The sequence below is a fragment of the Ambystoma mexicanum genome, chromosome 6q, assembly GCF_040938575.1.
Source record: "Ambystoma mexicanum isolate Mex_15411 chromosome 6q, UKY_AmexF1_1, whole genome shotgun sequence".
In the NCBI taxonomy this organism is placed as follows: Eukaryota; Metazoa; Chordata; class Amphibia; order Caudata; family Ambystomatidae; genus Ambystoma; species Ambystoma mexicanum.
In genome coordinates this window covers 1,154,237,444-1,154,257,041 of record NC_090937.1, presented here as the reverse complement: position 1 = coordinate 1,154,257,041, position 19,598 = coordinate 1,154,237,444, and the positions used below count along the sequence as shown (strand labels likewise).

The 19,598-nt window shown below is 44.2% G+C and overlaps 1 protein-coding gene across 1 annotated transcript in view; it reads left to right on the top strand.

Moving 5' to 3' along the window:
- The window catches only part of SLC30A9 (solute carrier family 30 member 9), a 1,100,681-nt gene that overhangs the window by 131,778 nt on the left and 949,305 nt on the right, over nt 1-19,598 (top strand). Inside the window, exons 4-5 of the mRNA XM_069631745.1 lie at nt 4,200-4,299; nt 17,219-17,311. Of these exons, the coding sequence (XP_069487846.1) occupies nt 4,200-4,299; nt 17,219-17,311 (193 nt within the window). The remainder of the gene's footprint in view (nt 1-4,199; nt 4,300-17,218; nt 17,312-19,598) is intronic.

Sequence of the window (19,598 nt, the reverse complement as noted above, 5' to 3'; positions counted from 1 at the left end):
ATGCCAGACCATCTGCGTATCCTTCAGGAAGTCGAAACACTACAAGAAAAGGGAGCCATAGAGGTCGTACCTCTTTCACAGGTAAACTAAGGTATTTATTCAGTGTACTTACTTGTACCCAGAAAGGATCTCATCCAGCACCCTGTATTAGATCTGTGCCCAGAGAACACATTTGTAAAGCCACAAAAGTTCTGCATGGTCACTCTGCAGGAAGTAATTCCCCTGCTCTCGCAGGGAGATTACATGGTAACACTAGACAGGAAAGATGCATACTTTCATATTTCAATGTTGCCGGCGCACAGAAAATACCTCATATTCATGATATGAAACGTTATTAATTCAAGGTACTACCCTTTGGCATAGCCTCCGCACCAAGGGTATTTACAAAGGTACTAGCAGTGGCAGCAGCAAACCTGTACAGGCAATCCATCCCGGTATATCCTTACCTCGAAGACTGGCTCATAACCGGGGACACTATAGACCTTTTATTCAGCCTGTGATTCTCCATTAACGAGAAGAAATCCAGCTTAGACCCTAGTCGGGTCAAACAATTCCTAGGGGCTCTAATTCGAACAAAGGACAGCCTTGTCTTCCCCTCCAACGAGAGGGTTCAAAACATGGTGTTTCAAATACCTCAATATGTAGCCAGTCGGGAGGTGACGGTACGCAAAGCTAATGCGACTGTTAGGAATGATGGCGTCATGCATGTATTTGGTTCTTCATGCATGCTTGCACATGCGTCGAATGCAAGAGTGGCTCAACAGCCAGTGGTGCCAGGCCAGCGGACAATGGGACAATTTAGTGGTTGTCTCACCGGCCCTCATTCTCTCGCTGCGGTTGTGGTCGAGGGAAAACCTCCTAAGAGGGAAATCCTTCACCACCCCTGCAGTAGAAGCCACTCTGACTACAGATGCATCTCTCACAGGGTGGGGAGCTCACCTGCTTCAACACAGCGCACAGAGTTTGGTCGTCAGACGTAGCATCCAACCACATAAACCTGTTGGAACTATTAGCAGTTTTCAAAGCGCTAAAGACCTTTCAGAGACCGTTGCAAGGAAAGACGGTCCTGATCCTCACAGACGGCACCACGGCCATGTATTATCTGAACAAACAGGGAGGCACTCACTCTCTAGGGCTGTCCAAACTGTCCCAGAACATTTGGAAGTGGGCTCTCAAACACCTGTTCCTGCTGTCACAACATGTTCCATGGGAACTCCATCTTCTGGTAGATGTACTCGGCAGAGATTTCTCAATACCCATGGAGTACGAATGGTGATTACACAAAGACATCGTCTCCAACATTTTCACAGAATGGGGCTTCCCAGAGATCGACTTGTTCGCAACTCTGGAGTACGCCCAATGCCAATATTACACCTCCAGGTACCCCCAAAACCGTTCCAAGGGGAACGGACTCTGGATCACATGGTCAGGCAAATTTGTTTACGCTTTCCCCCACCCCTGGACTCCCCTATTCAACAAGATAGTGCACAAGATGCACCACAGGAGCCAGTCACAATGATATTGGTGGCCCCCATGTGGGCCCGCCAACCCTGGTTCGCTCCCTTGATGAAGATGTCCCTATCTCCTCCAATGAAACTGCCTTGCCCGTACACCATGTTGTCGCAAGACAAAGGAGAAACACTTCACCCATGCCCACAAACATTGAACTTAGCGGCCTGGCTCCTGAGGTCATATGTTCGGGCACCTACAACTCCCTCAAAAGTGTATGGAAATGCTCAGGGAGGCAAGAAAACCTGACACACGATATTGCTATTTCAGCAAGTGGAAATGTTTTGTTTTCTGGTGCAACTCTAAGAGCATCAATCCCATTGACTGCTCTCCCACTCATATCGTTTTGTACTTGACTCGGGCCTAGTCTTTAACTCGCTTAACTGTCACTTAGCTTCTCTTTCAGCCTACACTAAATCACAACAAAAGGTGTCCTGGTGGAAGATACCAGTTATGAAGGCTTTCATGGAGGGAGTAAAGAGAATTTACCCTCCCATTTCTGATCCAGCTCCCGAGTGGGACCTAAACGTGGTATTAACAAGATTTATGGGGTCTCCTTTCGAGCCCATGCATAAATCAAGTCTTAAAAATCTCACTTACAAAACTGCCTTTTTAATAGCCATTACTTCCATTAGAAGAGTCGGTGAACTACAAGTGCTCTCAGTCCTAGACCCCTTTGTAACAATTCATAAAGATAAGGTAGTTCTTCGCACTCACCCTAGGTTTGCGCCTAAATTCATTTAAAAGTTTCATGTGAACCAATCCATAGAACTACCAACGTTCTTTCACAACCCCTCAAACATGGGAGAAAGAACCCTGCACACACTGGATGTACGCAGGGCAGTCATGTTTTACATGGAAAGAACTAGACCACGAAGAAAGATAAATCAGTTTTTCGTTTCAGTGGCAGCAGGTAGAGAGGGAGATACTGTCTCCAAATCTACTATCTCTAAATGGATTGCCAAATGCATCACACTCTGTTTCTCTCTTGCTAAGAGAGAACTGCCCTTCAAGCCTAGAGCGAATTCTACTCGAGGCATTGGGGCTTCCATAGCATTCATCGAAAATGTTCCCCTAGAGTCCATTTGCAAAGCGGCAACCTGGAGTTCTGTACACACCTTTACCAAACACTATTGCCTAGACACTCATTCTAGGTCTCATTCTCAAGTGGGACAAGCAGTACTAAGACATCTTTTCTCTACTGTTCCTTCTCACATACCACCTCCAACTCTGGGTACTGTTCACTATTCTATGCACAGCATGTGATTCTAAGCAGATTAACAAGCATCAAAAGACATACAATCGCAAGAAATGCTTTTACAGTAAGTAATGTATCTGCTTAGATTCACATGCGCCCACCCTTCCTCCCCGCTCGGATGGAAAGAACATAGACGTCTTACTACTTTCTCTCTTTTCTATACTCACGTTAGTCATAGGATCCCTCACGGCAGAAAAAATACAATCGGAGGGACCTTGACGCGTGAGGGATTTTGGGTACACTACACGTTGCGTTCAGGATAGTGTTACAGACACGCCCATGTCGACGTCCCCTTTCCATTCTCGAAAGACTAGATGCAATACTCTGCGGTGACCACTAGATGTCAGACTATATGCACAGCATGTGAATCTAAGCAGATACAATCAACAGAAATGCTTTTACAGTAAGTAATGTATGTCATCGCTTTGTATGTTATGACCCAAATAGGGTCTGCTGCTCTTGAATGACTTAAGGTATTCTAAAAGTAACTAAGATGGTTTTACTACCAAAGAATAGCTTAATGCAATTTTGAATGTGTTATAGGGTTGACTCACCTTGACTGCTGATTGTAATCTAAATATTGTTATACTTTGGTTTGTAAATCATGAGTATTGAGTTGGTTTTTATATATGGGTTTATAACTTATGTGAATAGCACTTCCCCAAGATTTTTCCTGGCCTACTGTATTTAAACCAAACCATTATTTTTACAATACCTAGTGTCTGTGTTTCTTTGAACCATATGTATGCTACAATTTCGTTGTACTGACCTACAGCCCTCTCCCCCTCCAAAGATGAGCATGGCTGCTCTGTCTACTCTAGAAAGGGTTCTCGGGTGGTACAGCCCGATACTAAGAGCAGAGTTTTGAACTTCCTCACATATGGCGTTCATGAAGCCCTTAGTTGGACTTTAGAAAAACTGTAACACTTGACCAAGTTATGGCATTTCTCTGCTAGGAGCTATGTTGCCCCTTAAAGTCCTGACACTGAGTGCAAGCATTTTAGCGAAATCTTGTTTGTTAGTGGGAAAGACTGGAATGAGGATTTACAATACATTGCAGTTGGGGATGCTGTGAGCTTTTAAGGGATTGTCTGTCCCCTTCTCAAAGCTTTCATTGGGAGTCGACTGTTCAGTTCATTCTGAGAATATTTAATGGGAAGAAATGTTGTCGTCTGAACATGTCCACATTTTTCGTGGCGTTTTTCTACATTGCACAACATTGTTGGATATTACAAGATGTTTTGCACAGCATTATGATATCTCACGCTCAGTACCTGTTGCAACCAATCGTTGCAAGCATCTGGACGAGTCTTTGTTGCTTTGCCACATACATTGAAACCATATATTACACATGTTAAAAATGCCCTCATAATGCTTTCTTCATAAACCTCCTAAACAATGAACATGTACTTTGTTACTTACACATTTATAGTTAAAGCTGTCTTGAAAAAAAGAGACTATGGAGTGAAGTACACGAAGAATAACTTTATTACTGGAGTGAGAGCAATGAATGAATTCTGCCTGAAAACCAGGTAAGTTAAAATTCTGGGAACAAATGTCAGTCTAATGGTATCGCTTGGAAAAGTACAGTATGTTTTGACTAACTGTAGCACAGTTTCGATTTCACATAACCTACAAAATGTTGTGCCTTAACGTCTTAAATCTCTTAGTGAGAAAGTCTGTTATGCCTTATAATGCCCTGGGAAGAGGGCATGTGTGCCTGCGCCTCTTCACAGTCAGCCACACACACACCCACATCAACCACACACATGTGTGTGTGTGGCTGACTGTGAAGAGGCGCAGGCACACATGCCCTCTTCCCAGGGCATTATAAGGCATAACAGACTTTTTCAGTTCAAGTTGTTGTCAATAATTGAAGGGTCAACTATTCCTTGTCTGGTGCAATAGCGATGTGTAATTTTAAGTGGCATTCAATCCTTATGACCTGCTATTTTGCACACTCACCGGCACCAACACCCATCATGTTGAGCTACCCATGTATGGGCATATTTGATTCAGTTGGTATGAAGTATTTGTCAACCAATCTAGAATTGTTTTCATTAGAGTTGTGGATTGAACCATGTCCAGCATGGGACATCACCTCTTTACTACATCATCTCTGTTTCTCCAAGGAGAGCATAGTATGACTAGCCCCTCAACTGATAAGCCAGTACTACAGAATGCCTCTGCTTCTTGGGAGAATGCACCATGCATCACATCAAAGGTTTGACAGGGAGCCATGTGTAAAAGATATTAGGGAAGTACTTCAACTATTATCTAGTACTGGTGCGCTGTGTACTATACAAGATTTCCTTTTGAATAAATTGAATGGACAACCATAAATATCAAAATGTTTTACTTCATTATTGTATTGATCCAAATCAAAAAACAACCAGCCAACATTAACCAACTGGTGCACGTGGAATCTTTCACCTGTACAGTCTTTGTCTAGTTCATTCATAATAAGTAGTTTGCCAATTATAAAACGGAAATTGTTCTGAAAAAAAGAAAAATATAAAAATAAGAATTTTATTGTGTGCTAAAGGTATATTATTTAGCAATACTTTCCATCACCATTGAATCAATCTTAACAGTTTCTCCTCGAATCGAATTCTCACATGAACATTAATGGAGACCTTGTTTAAAATGTCAAGTTATAATAATTGGCTACCTTGTGAACCAACACATGTTTGCATCGGGAGAAAAGAAAACCAGAGCATAGGATATATAACAAATCAATTGGTTGTTACGTTTCTGATCATATTGGTTTATGAATTTAAGACAGGGAAATAATGTAACCATTTTGTTAACTTTCATCCATACACATTAGTTGTTGAATAATTTTGCTTGTGTGATTAATATATTCTGAAACCCAAATATAACTAAATATTATAATTTCTCAGCGGTTTAATCAGAGATGAATTTGTTAAACTAGTTTTTTCAATACCTGCAGAATGTGTCGTTTAGTACAAGCTCCGTCCATTTGTCAATTCTGAATTTCTTTCTATATTGGCATTTCCATTATTCATCCTTTTATGTAAATCTTAGTTCAATTGCAGTTAAGTCTGTTAGGAGAGATTTTTAGAAATGTAAGAAGCCGATTGTAAAAAAAAAGTACACAGGAGTGACTGCGATCAACTAGGGTAAAAAATACCCCATATCAAAGCTTGCCTTCTAGTACACTTCTTGAGATCTTTTAACAAGCGGCATTCCACATGGCTAATGCTGGTCGCCATTGATGAACGCTATTTATCTTGTACGTCGTCATCATTAGCGTGATGTCACACATTTATATTGCAAACACAATTATTCCTCAACAGGCAGCCTTCTGCGTGACTAATGACAGTAGTCTTTAGTAAACGGTGTGTATCCTTGCTATGTCATCCGCATTAACGTGATGACATCACACATTTGTGTACCCTTAAACATTACTCTTAACTATTTTATTTACATATACATTTTTTAAGATTCATCTTGGTATAGAAGAATTTAAGCTCACGATATGAATATCCGAATAGTGACATCTGAAATAAAGAAGTGCTAATAACATTACTGTTTCGAATGGATTGTGTCCTCCCACGTATTCCTCATTTTATGATAAATCGTTATCTCCAGCTTCGCTGCTTCGGCAAAAGAATTTCTCGGCAGAGGGCGCTGTGCTCGAGGTCGTGGCGTCGATTGTCCCTCGACGGACTCCGTACTCTGTCGACGTCACTGATGGTATAAATAGCTCGAGCCGTGCCCGTTGCTAGTTTTTCCGATCGCTTCGCTATCGAGAACAGCGCGGTTGAGATTATTTGTGAAGAAAATGTCTTCTTCGACTCCTTCGACACCCAAGACTGGGTTCAAGAAGTGCTTAGATTGTGGATCGAAAATGTCGATCACGGATCCCCACCAAGTTTGTCTCTGGTGTCTCCGTTCCAGTCACCGGACCGACGACTGTGGTTCCTGCCAATCCATGACCGAGAGAGCTCTTCGTGAGAGGAGAGGTAAACTGTCGGTGATGAGGGAAGCCTCTAAGAAGGCTACGTCCAAAAAACATAAAGCGACTGATTCGAAGGAATCAGATCACCATAGGCATTCAAAGAGATCTCGATCTAGGAGTAGAAAAAATGAAGAGGAGACATAGATCTCCCTCATCAACATCTTCCGAGTCGACCGAAGAAATTCGATGTCCGACAAAATCGGATTCTCTCAGAAAATGGGAAGAATTTCGTAAAAAGATGGAGATATTCGAGAATGCGGCCCCGACCCCCTCGAATGAACCTCGGAAGAGCTATACCCCTAAGGTCGCTCCATTGGACGACAAAGGGAAATCGAAGACTACCTTGGTAAAAACCTAAGTCGTCGAACGCTTCGATGACTTCATCGGCATCAACCGTTTCGGCATCGAAACCAAAAATAACCTCGACGCCTGTATCTATTCCTTCGACGCGTATAGTAGAGGAAGAAAGAAGATTTACTCCGTTGCCCAGGTCAGACCTTTTTAAGTCCATGTCCTCCATTTGAGGAATCTGGCTCGGAGGAAGAGGAAGTTACTCCCTTTGGAGTTTCATATGGCACGAAACAAGTTCCTGAGGAACTCATTGATCAAGAGTCCAAAATGAGAGACCTGAGTGACACTCTACATTCTGCCAGTGGAATTGACACCTCCCCAGAATTAGAGTTTGCATGTTCTGCAGGATCAGGTCTGGCAGACTCAGGGTACAGGAGTCTTATGACCAGAGCAATTGAGTATATGGGTTGGGGTAACACTTCACCCATTTTTGAACAAGATGACATGACGGATATAATTGTCAGAGGGCCTCAAAAAGATCCAGTTCTCCCCTTTCACAGGGCTCTTCAGAGGAGGGTGGAGAAAAACTGGGAAAAGCCTGAGAGCATTGCTGCTGCAGATAGTAATTGCCCCAAGAAATACAGACCAGCTGGTAAGGATCCTGAATACTTAAACAGGCATCCGACTCCAGAAAGTCTAGTTATTCAGGCAGCATCCACATCAAAGCAAACTGCATATCCCACTATCACTCCAGATAGAGAGGATAAAAAAGTTGATGCATGGGCACGTAAAGTTTTCACTTCATGCAGTATGGCCCTTAAATCGACAAATGTCACCTGTACCCAGGCCAGGTTTACCCATACCCAGTGGGACTGTATTTCAGCAGCGGCTGAGCATATTCCGGAAGGCGAGGAAAGGGAAGGCTTCCTGAATATAGTCAAAGACGGGAAGGAGGCAATGGGGGAATGTCTCCAGTCTGGACTGGATACTGCTGATAGTTTCAGCAGATCCATGGCTGCAAGCATTGTGCTACGCAGATTTGCGTGGTTGAGGAAGTCAGGGTTTGCACCAGACATGCAAGCCAGACTCCTCAACATGCCCTTTGATGGCTCGAGGCTGTTTGGCAGTAAGGCTGATGAAAGCCTAGAAAAACTTCAGACCTCGAAAGCGGCAGCTAAATCGCTTAGTGCCTCCATGCGCCAGCCTCTAAAACCCTATTCTGGCTCATCTTCCTGGAGGGGTCGTTATTTTCGTTACTACTCCTCATTTGGCAGAGGAAGAGGACAGGCTTCTCAAAGGGGGAAAAGAAACTTCCCTCGTGGAGCACGAGGAAGAGGTGCAAAATCAGTCTCAGGAGCGGCATCTGTACCCTCAGCCACTCCTGCAGCCGCCTCTAAATCCCTCTGAGACCTTGTTGCACAAAACACCAGTGGGAGGCAGGATCTCTCAGCATCCGAAGGAATGGCGAGGCCTTACCTCAGATGCTTGGGCACTGGAAACAGTAGCTCAAGATTACTGTATCCCCTTCCAAAAGAGGCCTCAGAATCATCCACCGGGAGCCAACTCTGTAAAAACTCCTGACCCGCTCCTGTTGCAGGAAATTTTAACCCTGCTAGAGAAAGGTGCCATAGAACAGGTACCTGTAGCGGAGAGGAACAGGGGTTGGTACTCCCCATATTTTCTCATCCCAAAAAAGGACTGAGACCCATCTTGGATTTAAGAAACTTGAACAAGTTCCTCAGGAAGGACAAGTTCAAGATGGTCACTCTTTCTCAGATCCTTCAGGCTCTCCAGCTCCAAGATTGGTTGGTATCATTGGACCTTCAGGATGCTTACTTTCATGTGCCAATCCAGCCAAAGCTTAGAAAGTACCTGAGGTTCGCGATTAGCAACTCTCATTATCAGTTTCGGGTTCTGCCATTCCGGTTGACCTCCGCCCCGAGGGTTTTCACCAAACTGTTGGCAGTTGTGGCAGCGAGTCTCAGGAGAGAGAGGGTATTCACATCTATCCCTACCTGGACGACTGGTTGATCAGAGCAAGTTCTCCAAAACAAGCTCAGGAAGATCTTTCAATCACTTGCCACTTCCTCCACAAATTGGGCTTCTCCCTCAATTTCAAGAAGTCTCATATGATACCATCCCAAAAGCTCCAGTTTATCGGAGCAATCTTGGATACCTCCTCGGGAAAAGCCTCGCCACCCGAAGTGAGAGCTCTCCACATCCAGCAGATGGTAACCAAGTTCCTGAATGCCCAACGTCTACCGGCCTTCGATTTTCTCAGGTTGCTCGGCCTCATGGCATCCTGCATTTTCCTAGTACCAGAGGCCAGGTTGAGAATGAGATCCCTTCAATGGGCACTCAGAACTCAGTGGTCCCAGTTCTCAGGGAATATGTCGGATCTTCTGCAAGTCCTGAGCGCAGTTGCTCAGGATCTTCTATGGTGGGCTTGCAACAACATTCTCAAGGGAGAATCTTTTTGGCAACCATGGCCGGAGATAACAGTAGTGACGGACGCCTCACTCACGGGGTGGGGAGCACACACCAACGATCTGACAATCGGCGGTCGTTGGTCTCCATCGGAGTCCAAACTACACATCAACCTTTTGGAGCTGAGGGCAATCAGACTAGCGCCGAAGGCCTTTCTGCCCTCTGTACAGGGAAAGAATGTCCTGATAATGAGGGACAACACAGTGGCCTGTACTACCTCAACAAAAGAGGAGTAGGGTCACTGCCACTGTGCAGAGAGGCAATGCAGCTATGGTTCTGGGCAATACGAGAAGGAATCTCTCTATCGGCAATTCACCTAGCCGGAGAGAAGAACACGGCTGCAGACGCTCTGAGCAGGCAGAGCACGGTCTCTCACGAGTGGGAGCTGGCTCAGGAAGTCCTTCTGGAGATCTTTGCTCTTTGGGGAACCCCTCAAGTGGATCTGTTCGCCACCGCGAACAACCGGAAGTGCGATCAGTACTGCTCAAGGGAATTTCCTCAAAGAGGAGCTCTGGGAGACGCATTCGTAGTGGAGTGGAAGTTTCCACTGCTGTACATGTTTCCCCCAGTCCCTGTGATTCCTCAAGTAATCAGGAGGTTGAGAAAGTTCAGGAAAACCATGATCCTAATTGCCCCGTATTGGGCCAGGAGGACGTGGTACCCGGACCTTCTAGACATGTCCATCTGCCCTCCAATACGTCTTCCACAAAGAGGGGATCTTCTCTCGCAAGAGGAAGGTCTGGTTCTCCATCCAGAGGTCAAGACACTCAACCTTCACCCATGGTTTCTGAGAGGTTGAGATACAAGGATTGGGGTCTTCCGGATGACGTAATGGAAGTCTTGCTTTCGGCCAGAAGACCAGCAACAAAATCTTTGTACAGATGTCGCTGGAACAGGTTTAGTAACTGGTGCAAAGATAAGGATGTGGACCCTTTTCAATGTGGCACTCCAATGGTGCTCCCTTTTCTGTTTCATTTAGCCAATCTGGGGCTCCAGATAGGAACAATAAAAGGATACCTTGCTGCGCTGTCCATTTTCAAGCGCACCTCGGAAGAGGTTTCATATTTCAAAATACCATTAATCATTCAATTCTTAAAAAGGCTTACTAACGTATACCCTCCAGTACCTTTTCATGTCCCAACTTGGGATTTAAATTTAGTACTAACATTTTTGACTTGCATACCTTTTGAGCCGCTGTACTCCTGTCCATTGAGGCTACTAACACTAAAGACTGTCCTTCTTGTGGCCCTATCATCAGCCCGCAGGGTTAGTGAACTTCAGGCTCTCTCATGCAATCCACCATATACTGTTCTTTATAAGGATAGTCCTTAAGGTTAAACCTTCCTTTTTACCAAAGGTAGTTTCGGACTTCCATTTGTCACAAAAAATAATACTACTAACATTTTATCCTCCTCCTCATTTGGGCAAGGAAGAGGAGAGACTGCACAGACTAGATACCAAGAGGGCTCTTAGTTTTTACATCTCAAGGATGTCTAAATTACGACAAGATGACCAACTGTCTGTGGGTTATACTGGTCATAAACTGGGCTTATCAGTAACAAAACAGACCATATCCCGCTGGATCATTTTGGCCATAATTGAATGCTACAGACTGGTGGGAAAAGACCCACCAGATGGGCTTCGAGCCCATTCTACAAGGGGAATGGCTACTTCTGCGGCTCTAAAGAGGGGAGTTCCGGCAGCAGATATTTGTTCAGCTGCAACTTGGAAAACAATGCATACTTTTATCAAGCATTACTGCTTGGATACTGCCTCCTTCAATGAGGGGTTATTTGCCAAGGCAGTTCTTCATTCTGTCCATGAAAACTGTAATTAGTACTCCCACCTCCAAAATTGCCACTGCTATGGGAGTCTTTCATAAGATGAGGAATACGTGGGAGGACACAATCCATTCGAAGAACAAGTTACTTACCAACTGTAACGTTCTTGCGACTGGATGTCCCTCCCACGTATTCCTCATCGACCCTCCCATCCTACCCCGCAGTACAGTTTACGTTTTCTTACACTTTCCTCTCACGAAGAATGTGTCTGTCATGGGGCACGCCTGGGTGTTCCTCCTATATTTTCATCGAAAAAACAGAACTGAAGCAACGGGTGCGGTTCGAGCTATTTATACCATCGGTGGAGTCGAGTCCGTCGAGGGGCATTCGACGCACGACCTCGAGCACAGCGCCCTCTGCCGAGAATTTTTTTTTCCGAAGCAGCGAAGCTGGAGATAACGATTTATCATAAAATGAGGAATACGTGGGAGGAACATCCAGTCGAAAGACCGTTCCAGTTCGTAAGTAACTTGTTCTTCTTACATGCTATGTATAGCTAGGTATTTCCTCAAAAAACAAGCATGATGCTAGAATATACGCGCATTGATATTGTTAGGGGAGTTTTCCTAAAGTCTACCTGTGGTAAGACGGTATAAAACTATCTTTTGGTATGCAGAGCCCCAAATTCTTGTATAATTCTGTACTACTCACGGTTTTAGTAGTATAGCAGAGCAGCTATGCTTATTTTAGGAGGGAGATGAGAGCTGTAAGCAAGTACAATGAACTCATTAAATACATAGACCCATAGAAACACACACTTGTATTTATAGTAAAATAGTTATTTTATGTACACATTGTCAAGTTATATTCTGGTAAGTACTATTTCAAACTAATAAACAACAATTGAAAACCAAAGCAATACTTCAGGTGACTAAACCATCAGTTTAGAATGATACAATTAATTGAACACAGTTCAAAGGTAAGTAAAATCACTTGTTATAGCAACACAGAGAATGTTCTGGTGTAGGAATTAAAAGATTAAGAATCGAGTGCGCTGTTGAGCGCCGAACAAGATGGCCGCATTAAGCTTGGGCTCCGTGGCAGGCAGATCGTGAGCACAGAAAACCTAAATGAAAGTCAAGGCAATTGTAAACACTGTGGCAGCCTCCTCTCCATGTTGAGCTCTGGGAGGCTTTTGCTTGATTAGTGCCACCAGCGCAGAGCTTAACATGAAAAGATGAGGCGCATAATTTCACAAAATGGATGCCCCCCATGTCAAAACTTTGAGCCTCATTTGGTCAAGATTTTACATGGGAACTTTTTTTAAAAATATTTTTTATATATATTTTTTAATATGGCCCATCTTTTGAGATGAGTGAACTTCCCCTTTAAGGCCTTACCAGTCCATACCTGTCTAGGTATGAGTTCTTCAGTGAGATTGCAGGTAAATCAGATAAGGCACAGATGCAGAAAAGGCAAAGTTACAGAGGATTCTACAATTACAAGTAAGTAAATGGCTTTTGATGGTCCAAAAATGTTTCAGGGACTTGGGAGAGGCTTCGTATGGGCGTATAAGTGTTAGGCCTGGCGAATGGTATGGGCGAACACCCAAACACCAGAATCGGAACTCCAGCAACAAAGGAGCGACAGAATGACTCAAAGTATGTATTACCACGAGTCCCGCAGTGCCTGAGGAGTGATGAAGACGATGCAGCAGGATTCTTTCACTGTGCTGCAGCGGTGGACCCGGTCTCCTGTTCCTTGTGACGAAAGGGAGGACTCTGGAAGGGTTGTCCCAGTAGCAGTCAAGAGTACTCCCAGCAAAGGATTCTGCTTTCTCCAACATTGATCTGCAGTTTTGGTTCCTTTTCACACACTCCAATGGGTAACAGTTCTCGTGCGAACGATTTAACTCGCTTGCTCGGTCCTGCACTCTGGTTATGGGACTTTGAGGAGGGGGACCTTGCCTCTGGAGGTCCAGAAGAAGTCCACTAAAGTTTCAGCAGGGTTTGTTTACAGAAACACGATGCACTGCAATCGGGCTTGAGTTCTCACGGTATTGGCGGTTTGCAGCCCAGCAAGGTCACAGCACATTAAAGGATGGCTTCAATTGTACGTCGTCTTAGGACTGATTGTGCCCACCAGTCCAAGGGAGGAAGACTCCTGACCCAGTTTTCAAATCGACAGGGAAGCTCCGGAGAAGAACAGCAGCTGTACTTCAGCAGGCTTCTCTGGTTGCTGGAAGGGGCTGAAGGCATCTGTGGTCGTCTTCGGTTCTTCTGTTGCATTGGTCGACATGTCTTTTGCCTTGGCTCCTCGCCTTTTATCCAGGAACCCACCCAATCAACAGTCTTGCAACATTCAAACTTTGGGGGTTGGCTGTCCTTCTAGGACAGCCTGCCTCCCAGTTGGAACTGGTTCCAGGCAGGCATCCCAGCAGACAAAGAACAGCAGAGTTTCAGACTCCTTTCCTGCCCCCTGTCCACGCAGACACACTGGAGCCTCGACAGACTTCACAAAGGATTCCTGCTGAAGACAAAACTCGAACCATGACCTACCCCACCCAGGATGGCAGAAGACAGACTAAGAAAGGACAAAGACACAACAAATGGCAAAAAAAGAAAGGGGCTGCCATTTTGGGTCAATGACCCTTTTGTGCATTACCGTGGCTGTGAACACAACCAGGGTAGGTAAAATATACAAAGGTCGGTAGAACACGGCCACAACCACCAGCCATTCAGGTATGCTTGTAACTGTAACAGAAATGTTACAGGAGCATTGAGAAAGGGAATACCTAAGCACTCCACATAGGGTGGTGTGTGCTGATTTCACAAAAGGAAACGCTAAAAAGGATAAAAACGATCCCTCTAACCTTCAACAGTAGTTCTTAAAGAAGAAAAAATAATATAAAAAGGGGAGCCCATAAGGCTCCCAGTAACACTGAACAAAAGGTGCTGTGTGCTGCAAAAGTGAAACACAGATGCCTTAAAAAGTATTGAGGAAAGCAAGACTCCATAAAATAAAGTAAAAACAAAATGAACAAGGTGTCCATGGTCAGAGCAAAAAGAACGAATGAGGGGAAAAGGCTGCCCTCATTCAGGAGAACAGGAAAAAGGTCAAAGATTCCAGCAGAAAGTGCTGGGGGTTTGGGGTGTCACAGGTAGAGGCAATTTGTCATAAAAATGAAAAATCTCCTTAACAGATATATACATTTAACGTGAGTTTAGGGTATCGATCATTAAATTTGTAGTGCAGAGGCAGATGCCATATATTCATGATTGCATGTAGGTGCAATTCTGATCATGAGATGCAAGTCTTTCTCTAACAAGTTTTAGATAATATGAATTGATTTCTGACGAACTGTACTCTATGTTGCTTCAGAAATGTATAAAGAATTCATTAATCGGATCTCTTATGGAGTCACAGTGATGAAGTTGAACTGGTTATGAACCTGAATGGGTTTCGTGAACATCCCTCACCAAGAAGAAAAATCCAACAATTCCAAGGAACCCATTGGACTACTAGAAATAGCACCCGTGTCTAATTTCATTAAGATCCCCTTAGGAAACGCACCTACATGCAATCATGAACATATGGCATCTGCCGTCGTACTACAAATGTAATGATTGTGAGGAGCCAGGAATGAGACGCGGACACAGAGGACTCATAGTTTTGGCTACAGACTTTTATTTCAAATCAAAAGGGGTTGGGGAAATGCCTTACTATCCCTATCCTAGGAAGTATTTCCTTACCTCATCCAAAAACGAAGGGGTCTATCTGTTGTCAAGATGTCCAAAGTAAAAACATGTCCTGTGTCCCAAATCCTATTCTGGCCCTAACACTCTACAAATTAACTCTAAGGTGTAAAGGATATTCTCTCTGGATCTCAAAGTGCACAAATGTTCCAATACCACGAAAATATGCAACTCCAACCAAACGTTCCAAGTGGGCAATGTTCACAATGCCGGGAAATGCCTCCCTTCCGGAGGTTATTGTTCCTAAAATGCAAGTTCCTTGTAGCCCAAGAGGATGGATTCTCCCTCTTGGCGCACTCAGTTTATCGGAACCAGTTCCTTTTCTCAGGTTCCTTTTTGCAGGGAAGTTCAAAACAAAGAATCACATTTAAAATAGTTCAAGATCTTGGGGCATGTGACTTCCTAAGGATTCTGCTGTAATTTAACATGTTTCATTTGGCCTGGTATATTCTTTTGTCAGGACTTCTTTACAGTCTTTTACACATCTTCACCAGGTATTACTCTCTTGCCGGGAGATTCGTACCATAACTTTATTACACTTCACCTGATGTACTCTCCTGCCAGGACTTTCCCAACATATCTTTATTACAATTATTTTACCCATCAAACAATACCAGCCCATTATTGGCATAGTATTACTTGAATGATTGTCTCCTTCATATATAGGGCTTTGGCCCCTCTCTCAAGTTGATTCAACTCTACTTGGTTTTCTATTTCTGTCTTTCTGTCTCTTTTAAGATGTGGAAACTACGGCCCGATAGGTGGAATAGCTTTTAGCTCTTTTAGCTTCTTAACGCTTTGCTCTCTTGTGGTATAGCATTAGATTTATTAGCCTATTTACATAGCTCACAAGCCACCCAAGTCTGTACCCTCCATTCACTCTTAGGAATTGTAGGCAGACCTATTTTTGAGATCCTCACATTTCAATTGTATTTCAGATATGGGCGACTGCGGGTTTTGTATTTCCATGGAATTCGTCAGCTCTTGCAAAGCCAGTTCATCAACTGTTTGCGCCATTTCGTTTACCCGGTTGCCCGGTGAATTCAGGTCAGTGATATTGTTGGTGACCTTCTTCAGGAAGGCCATTTCCTGCGATAAATTATCCTGCAATGTTTAGAGGCACTTTGTGAGGGCCTCCTTTTGTGAAGGAGACTGAGGTGATGTCCGGAGTGTCCGACATCTGTACACTAGCTTTGGTGGTTTGTTTGTTGCTGTATTGTTGATCTAAGAGGTATACCCTCCCACCCACCGCTGTGGCCTGCAAATTGTTCTAGAGGCTTTCTTCATTGACTTCTTCCCCACCGGGTCTGCTTGTTTCCACCTATACTTCTCCCGTTGGGTCTCTCCCTCTGTGTAAGCGCCCTTTATGTGCAGTCCACAGGTGTGGGCCTCTTTGTGCAGATAATTTTCCTCCGTTTATCATGGTTTATCACACAGATCTGCTCTTGGGTGCGGGGGTCAGCAGTGCTACTTAAGAGTATTTGCGCGTGTGGACTGGGATGTCCGTGCCTTTCATATCTGCGTCACATTACGGACTGCATATTGCTGGGGCCTTTCAAGTCAGTTGCCTGCGGGAGCTCAGCCTTTCGCATAAGCCGACCCGCTTCTTTCCATTCTTACTCGGAGGGGCGGTTTAACAAGGCTCCATTAGCTGCACCCAGAGTATACTTCCTTTCATCCCGTTGCGTCAAGATGGCCCATTGCTCGCATTCAGATTTTTTTTTCTTCATGGAGCCTCTTTCGTTCCTCCCATTCTAGTCACTCTGGTTCAGGGCATTAGTATGTATGAGCCGGCCTTCTGTTTCACATTCTTTGAGCTCAAAGCAGGTATTTTGGGTCGCTCTCGATGGAGCCTAACACACGAGCGCCTGCTCCATCCACCGTCTTGGCTCCTCCCTGTCTATTGTTTTTATCACTCACGTTAGTGTTTCATCTGGACTGAAGGCAGCCAAGGCCATCATTGCCAGTTGGATTTTGTCATCTCTAAGACATTCACCCTGATTGGTCTTCCCTTTCCTCGCTTTCGGAAATGCTGTATGTGTCTGTGTGCCTCTAGGCTATGTAGTGCATGGTTCCAGTTTTTGTGGATTATCATTTTGTGTTTAACAAGTGCCCAAACAACTTTGTGCATATATTTTTCTTATCTTAATAGTGACCTCGAGCAGCTGCGAAAAATCAGGAGAAGAAGTCCACATGAGGATACAGAGGCTTTTACAGTGTACCTGAGATCAGATGTGGAAACAAAGTAAGTCCATGCTGAAACTTCATACAATTAGTGGGATTGAAACAGTGCGACTGTAGGAGCATAATCTCTTGGATATTCACCTCATTGATAGCTATGAATGGAGGATGCACAACTGTAACTTATTCATTGGGAAATGGGGTAATGGCAACCAATGACTGCTCTTTGCTGTTTTGTTCTAAACAACAAAGAGCAGCCAATCCATAGGGTGAGCATGTCAATGTTGGCATACAAAAGATCCAGTTTAACATCAGTTTGAATGGTGCATGAGAAATTAGATTTTGGAATTGCTGGATTGCAGATATTTAGGGAAAATTCATCATTGAACAAAATTACAAGATGGTATTTAGGGACCTGAACATACCTGAATAAGAGAGAGAATTTATCAAACCCAGCACTGAAATTCCAAGTGTTTGTTAGCAAATGAAGTGGGTTGTTTAAATGGCTGGATCGCTGCGTTATTTGTCTGTATGCATCTGGAGATTCTGGTAAAAAGCTATGTATGTTTTTAAATCAACTGATTGCTGTTAGAAAGCTAACAATGTAATTTGGTTCCACTGTTAGGGAGAATTCTCAAAATGTGCTAATTCCTCTCTACCTTAGAGACTCCCAGCCCTTTTGCTGAACTTTGGGTCTCTGTACTTTTTAATTTTGTTTGTTTTCTGTGTTTATTTATTTTGATTGTGGAGTTTTAGACTACTCCGTAGGCATCATCTTTTTTATTTGTGTCACACAGCACCCTCACTGCAGTGACACAGGGATGCCTTTTAGACTTCCCACAGGTTTAAATACCTTCTCTGGGATAAAGTACTGTTTCCCAGAGAATGTAAAGTGAAATTGACTTTACTAATCTTTCCAAATTCTTAGACCCAGCACACACCATCTTACAATGGAGTACTGGAGGGGCTTGCACAGTATGCCCTGTGTCTAAATAATCAGGTAGCAGTCAAATGCTACCCTTTCCTATTGAAAAGGCTGGTGGTTTTACAACGAACTACCCGACCGCGACCGGTAGCTAAAAACCACGGGAGCCATGTTTTTCAAGATGGCGCCTTAAGCCCCTTTGTTTAAACGGGTCCCGGTCGTCTTTTTTTGCTGTTACTTTTTGGAAAGGTCCTTCTAGAGTTTGTCTCAGCGCGCCAAAACAGATTTGGTCCCTTTGTTCGTATGCCTTTGGCGGGCTTCAGGACTGAAGACTGCCTCTGAGTGTCTGGGATGGGCAGGAAGTGAGGGAGGTGCCCGAAACTCCATGTGCTTAGTCTCCTAGGTGACCCAAATGCACTCTGGCGTGATTGGCTGGCTGACTGTCCGGCAAGGACAGCCACCCTGCTGGGTGAGTGACAGCTAGGCTGGAATGAATGGGAGAAAACTGTTTAGGCGAGTCTCTTGGACTGGAAGGCAGAGCCGACCACTGGAACGAAAGAACCGAAGACGAGCTGGAAGAGGACGGCTGCTGCAACTCCTGTACTGTTGGTTTGCCCGTTGAAGCCCTGCTTCAGGTCCGAATTGCCAAACTCCATTCGACAGAGAAGCTCCTTCAAAGACGGCTTCTTCCCTTGAGTTGGTGGGATCAACCAACTCATAAAACACCTGGATACCATTCTCAAGGTTGGTTAGGATTAACCAGGGAGAGGGACACCAGCTTGTGTTCTTGAATCTACAGCTACTGGAACTGAAGTGACTCCATTTTGTTTGCTTTCTTCAATGATTCCGTGCAGTGCAGGAGTCCCCCGACGTCCTCCCTCTTGTCCCCACGACTGAGGCTCAGGAACCGCGAGATCTGCAGGACCTGCCAGGAACCACGACTTCAGCAGCATTTGTTTCTTCATATAAAAGGTACTGTGCCAACCCGATTGAGAGAATACCACTCTCGCAGTGAAAGTTCGTGAAAATTTCCCAACTTGCAGGCCTAATCAGCTTGTGACCCGACATGATTCTTTTTTGCCTAAACTACTTCTAAGAACTTTCGCAAAGACTTTACTGTAGATACCAGAACTGCTCTTTCCTATCCAGAACACTAGCCCATTGACTTTGGCCTGGCCTATTGACTTGAATTGAACTCCTCTGGTGAACTGAAACTATTTGCACTGTCTAAAAAGCATATATGATCTGTTTTACTTACCTTGTGCCTTTTGCTCCCTTCTGAGTACTGACTGCTATTTGGCTCCTATTTCAGGGGAGCTCAAACTGGTTCAAAACCTTAGAATTTTGTTTTGAAGTGTATTGGTTTATAATATGAAGTTGTCCTCTTCGAGTGAAATGCTTTCTAAATGATTGTGTAATAAATTAA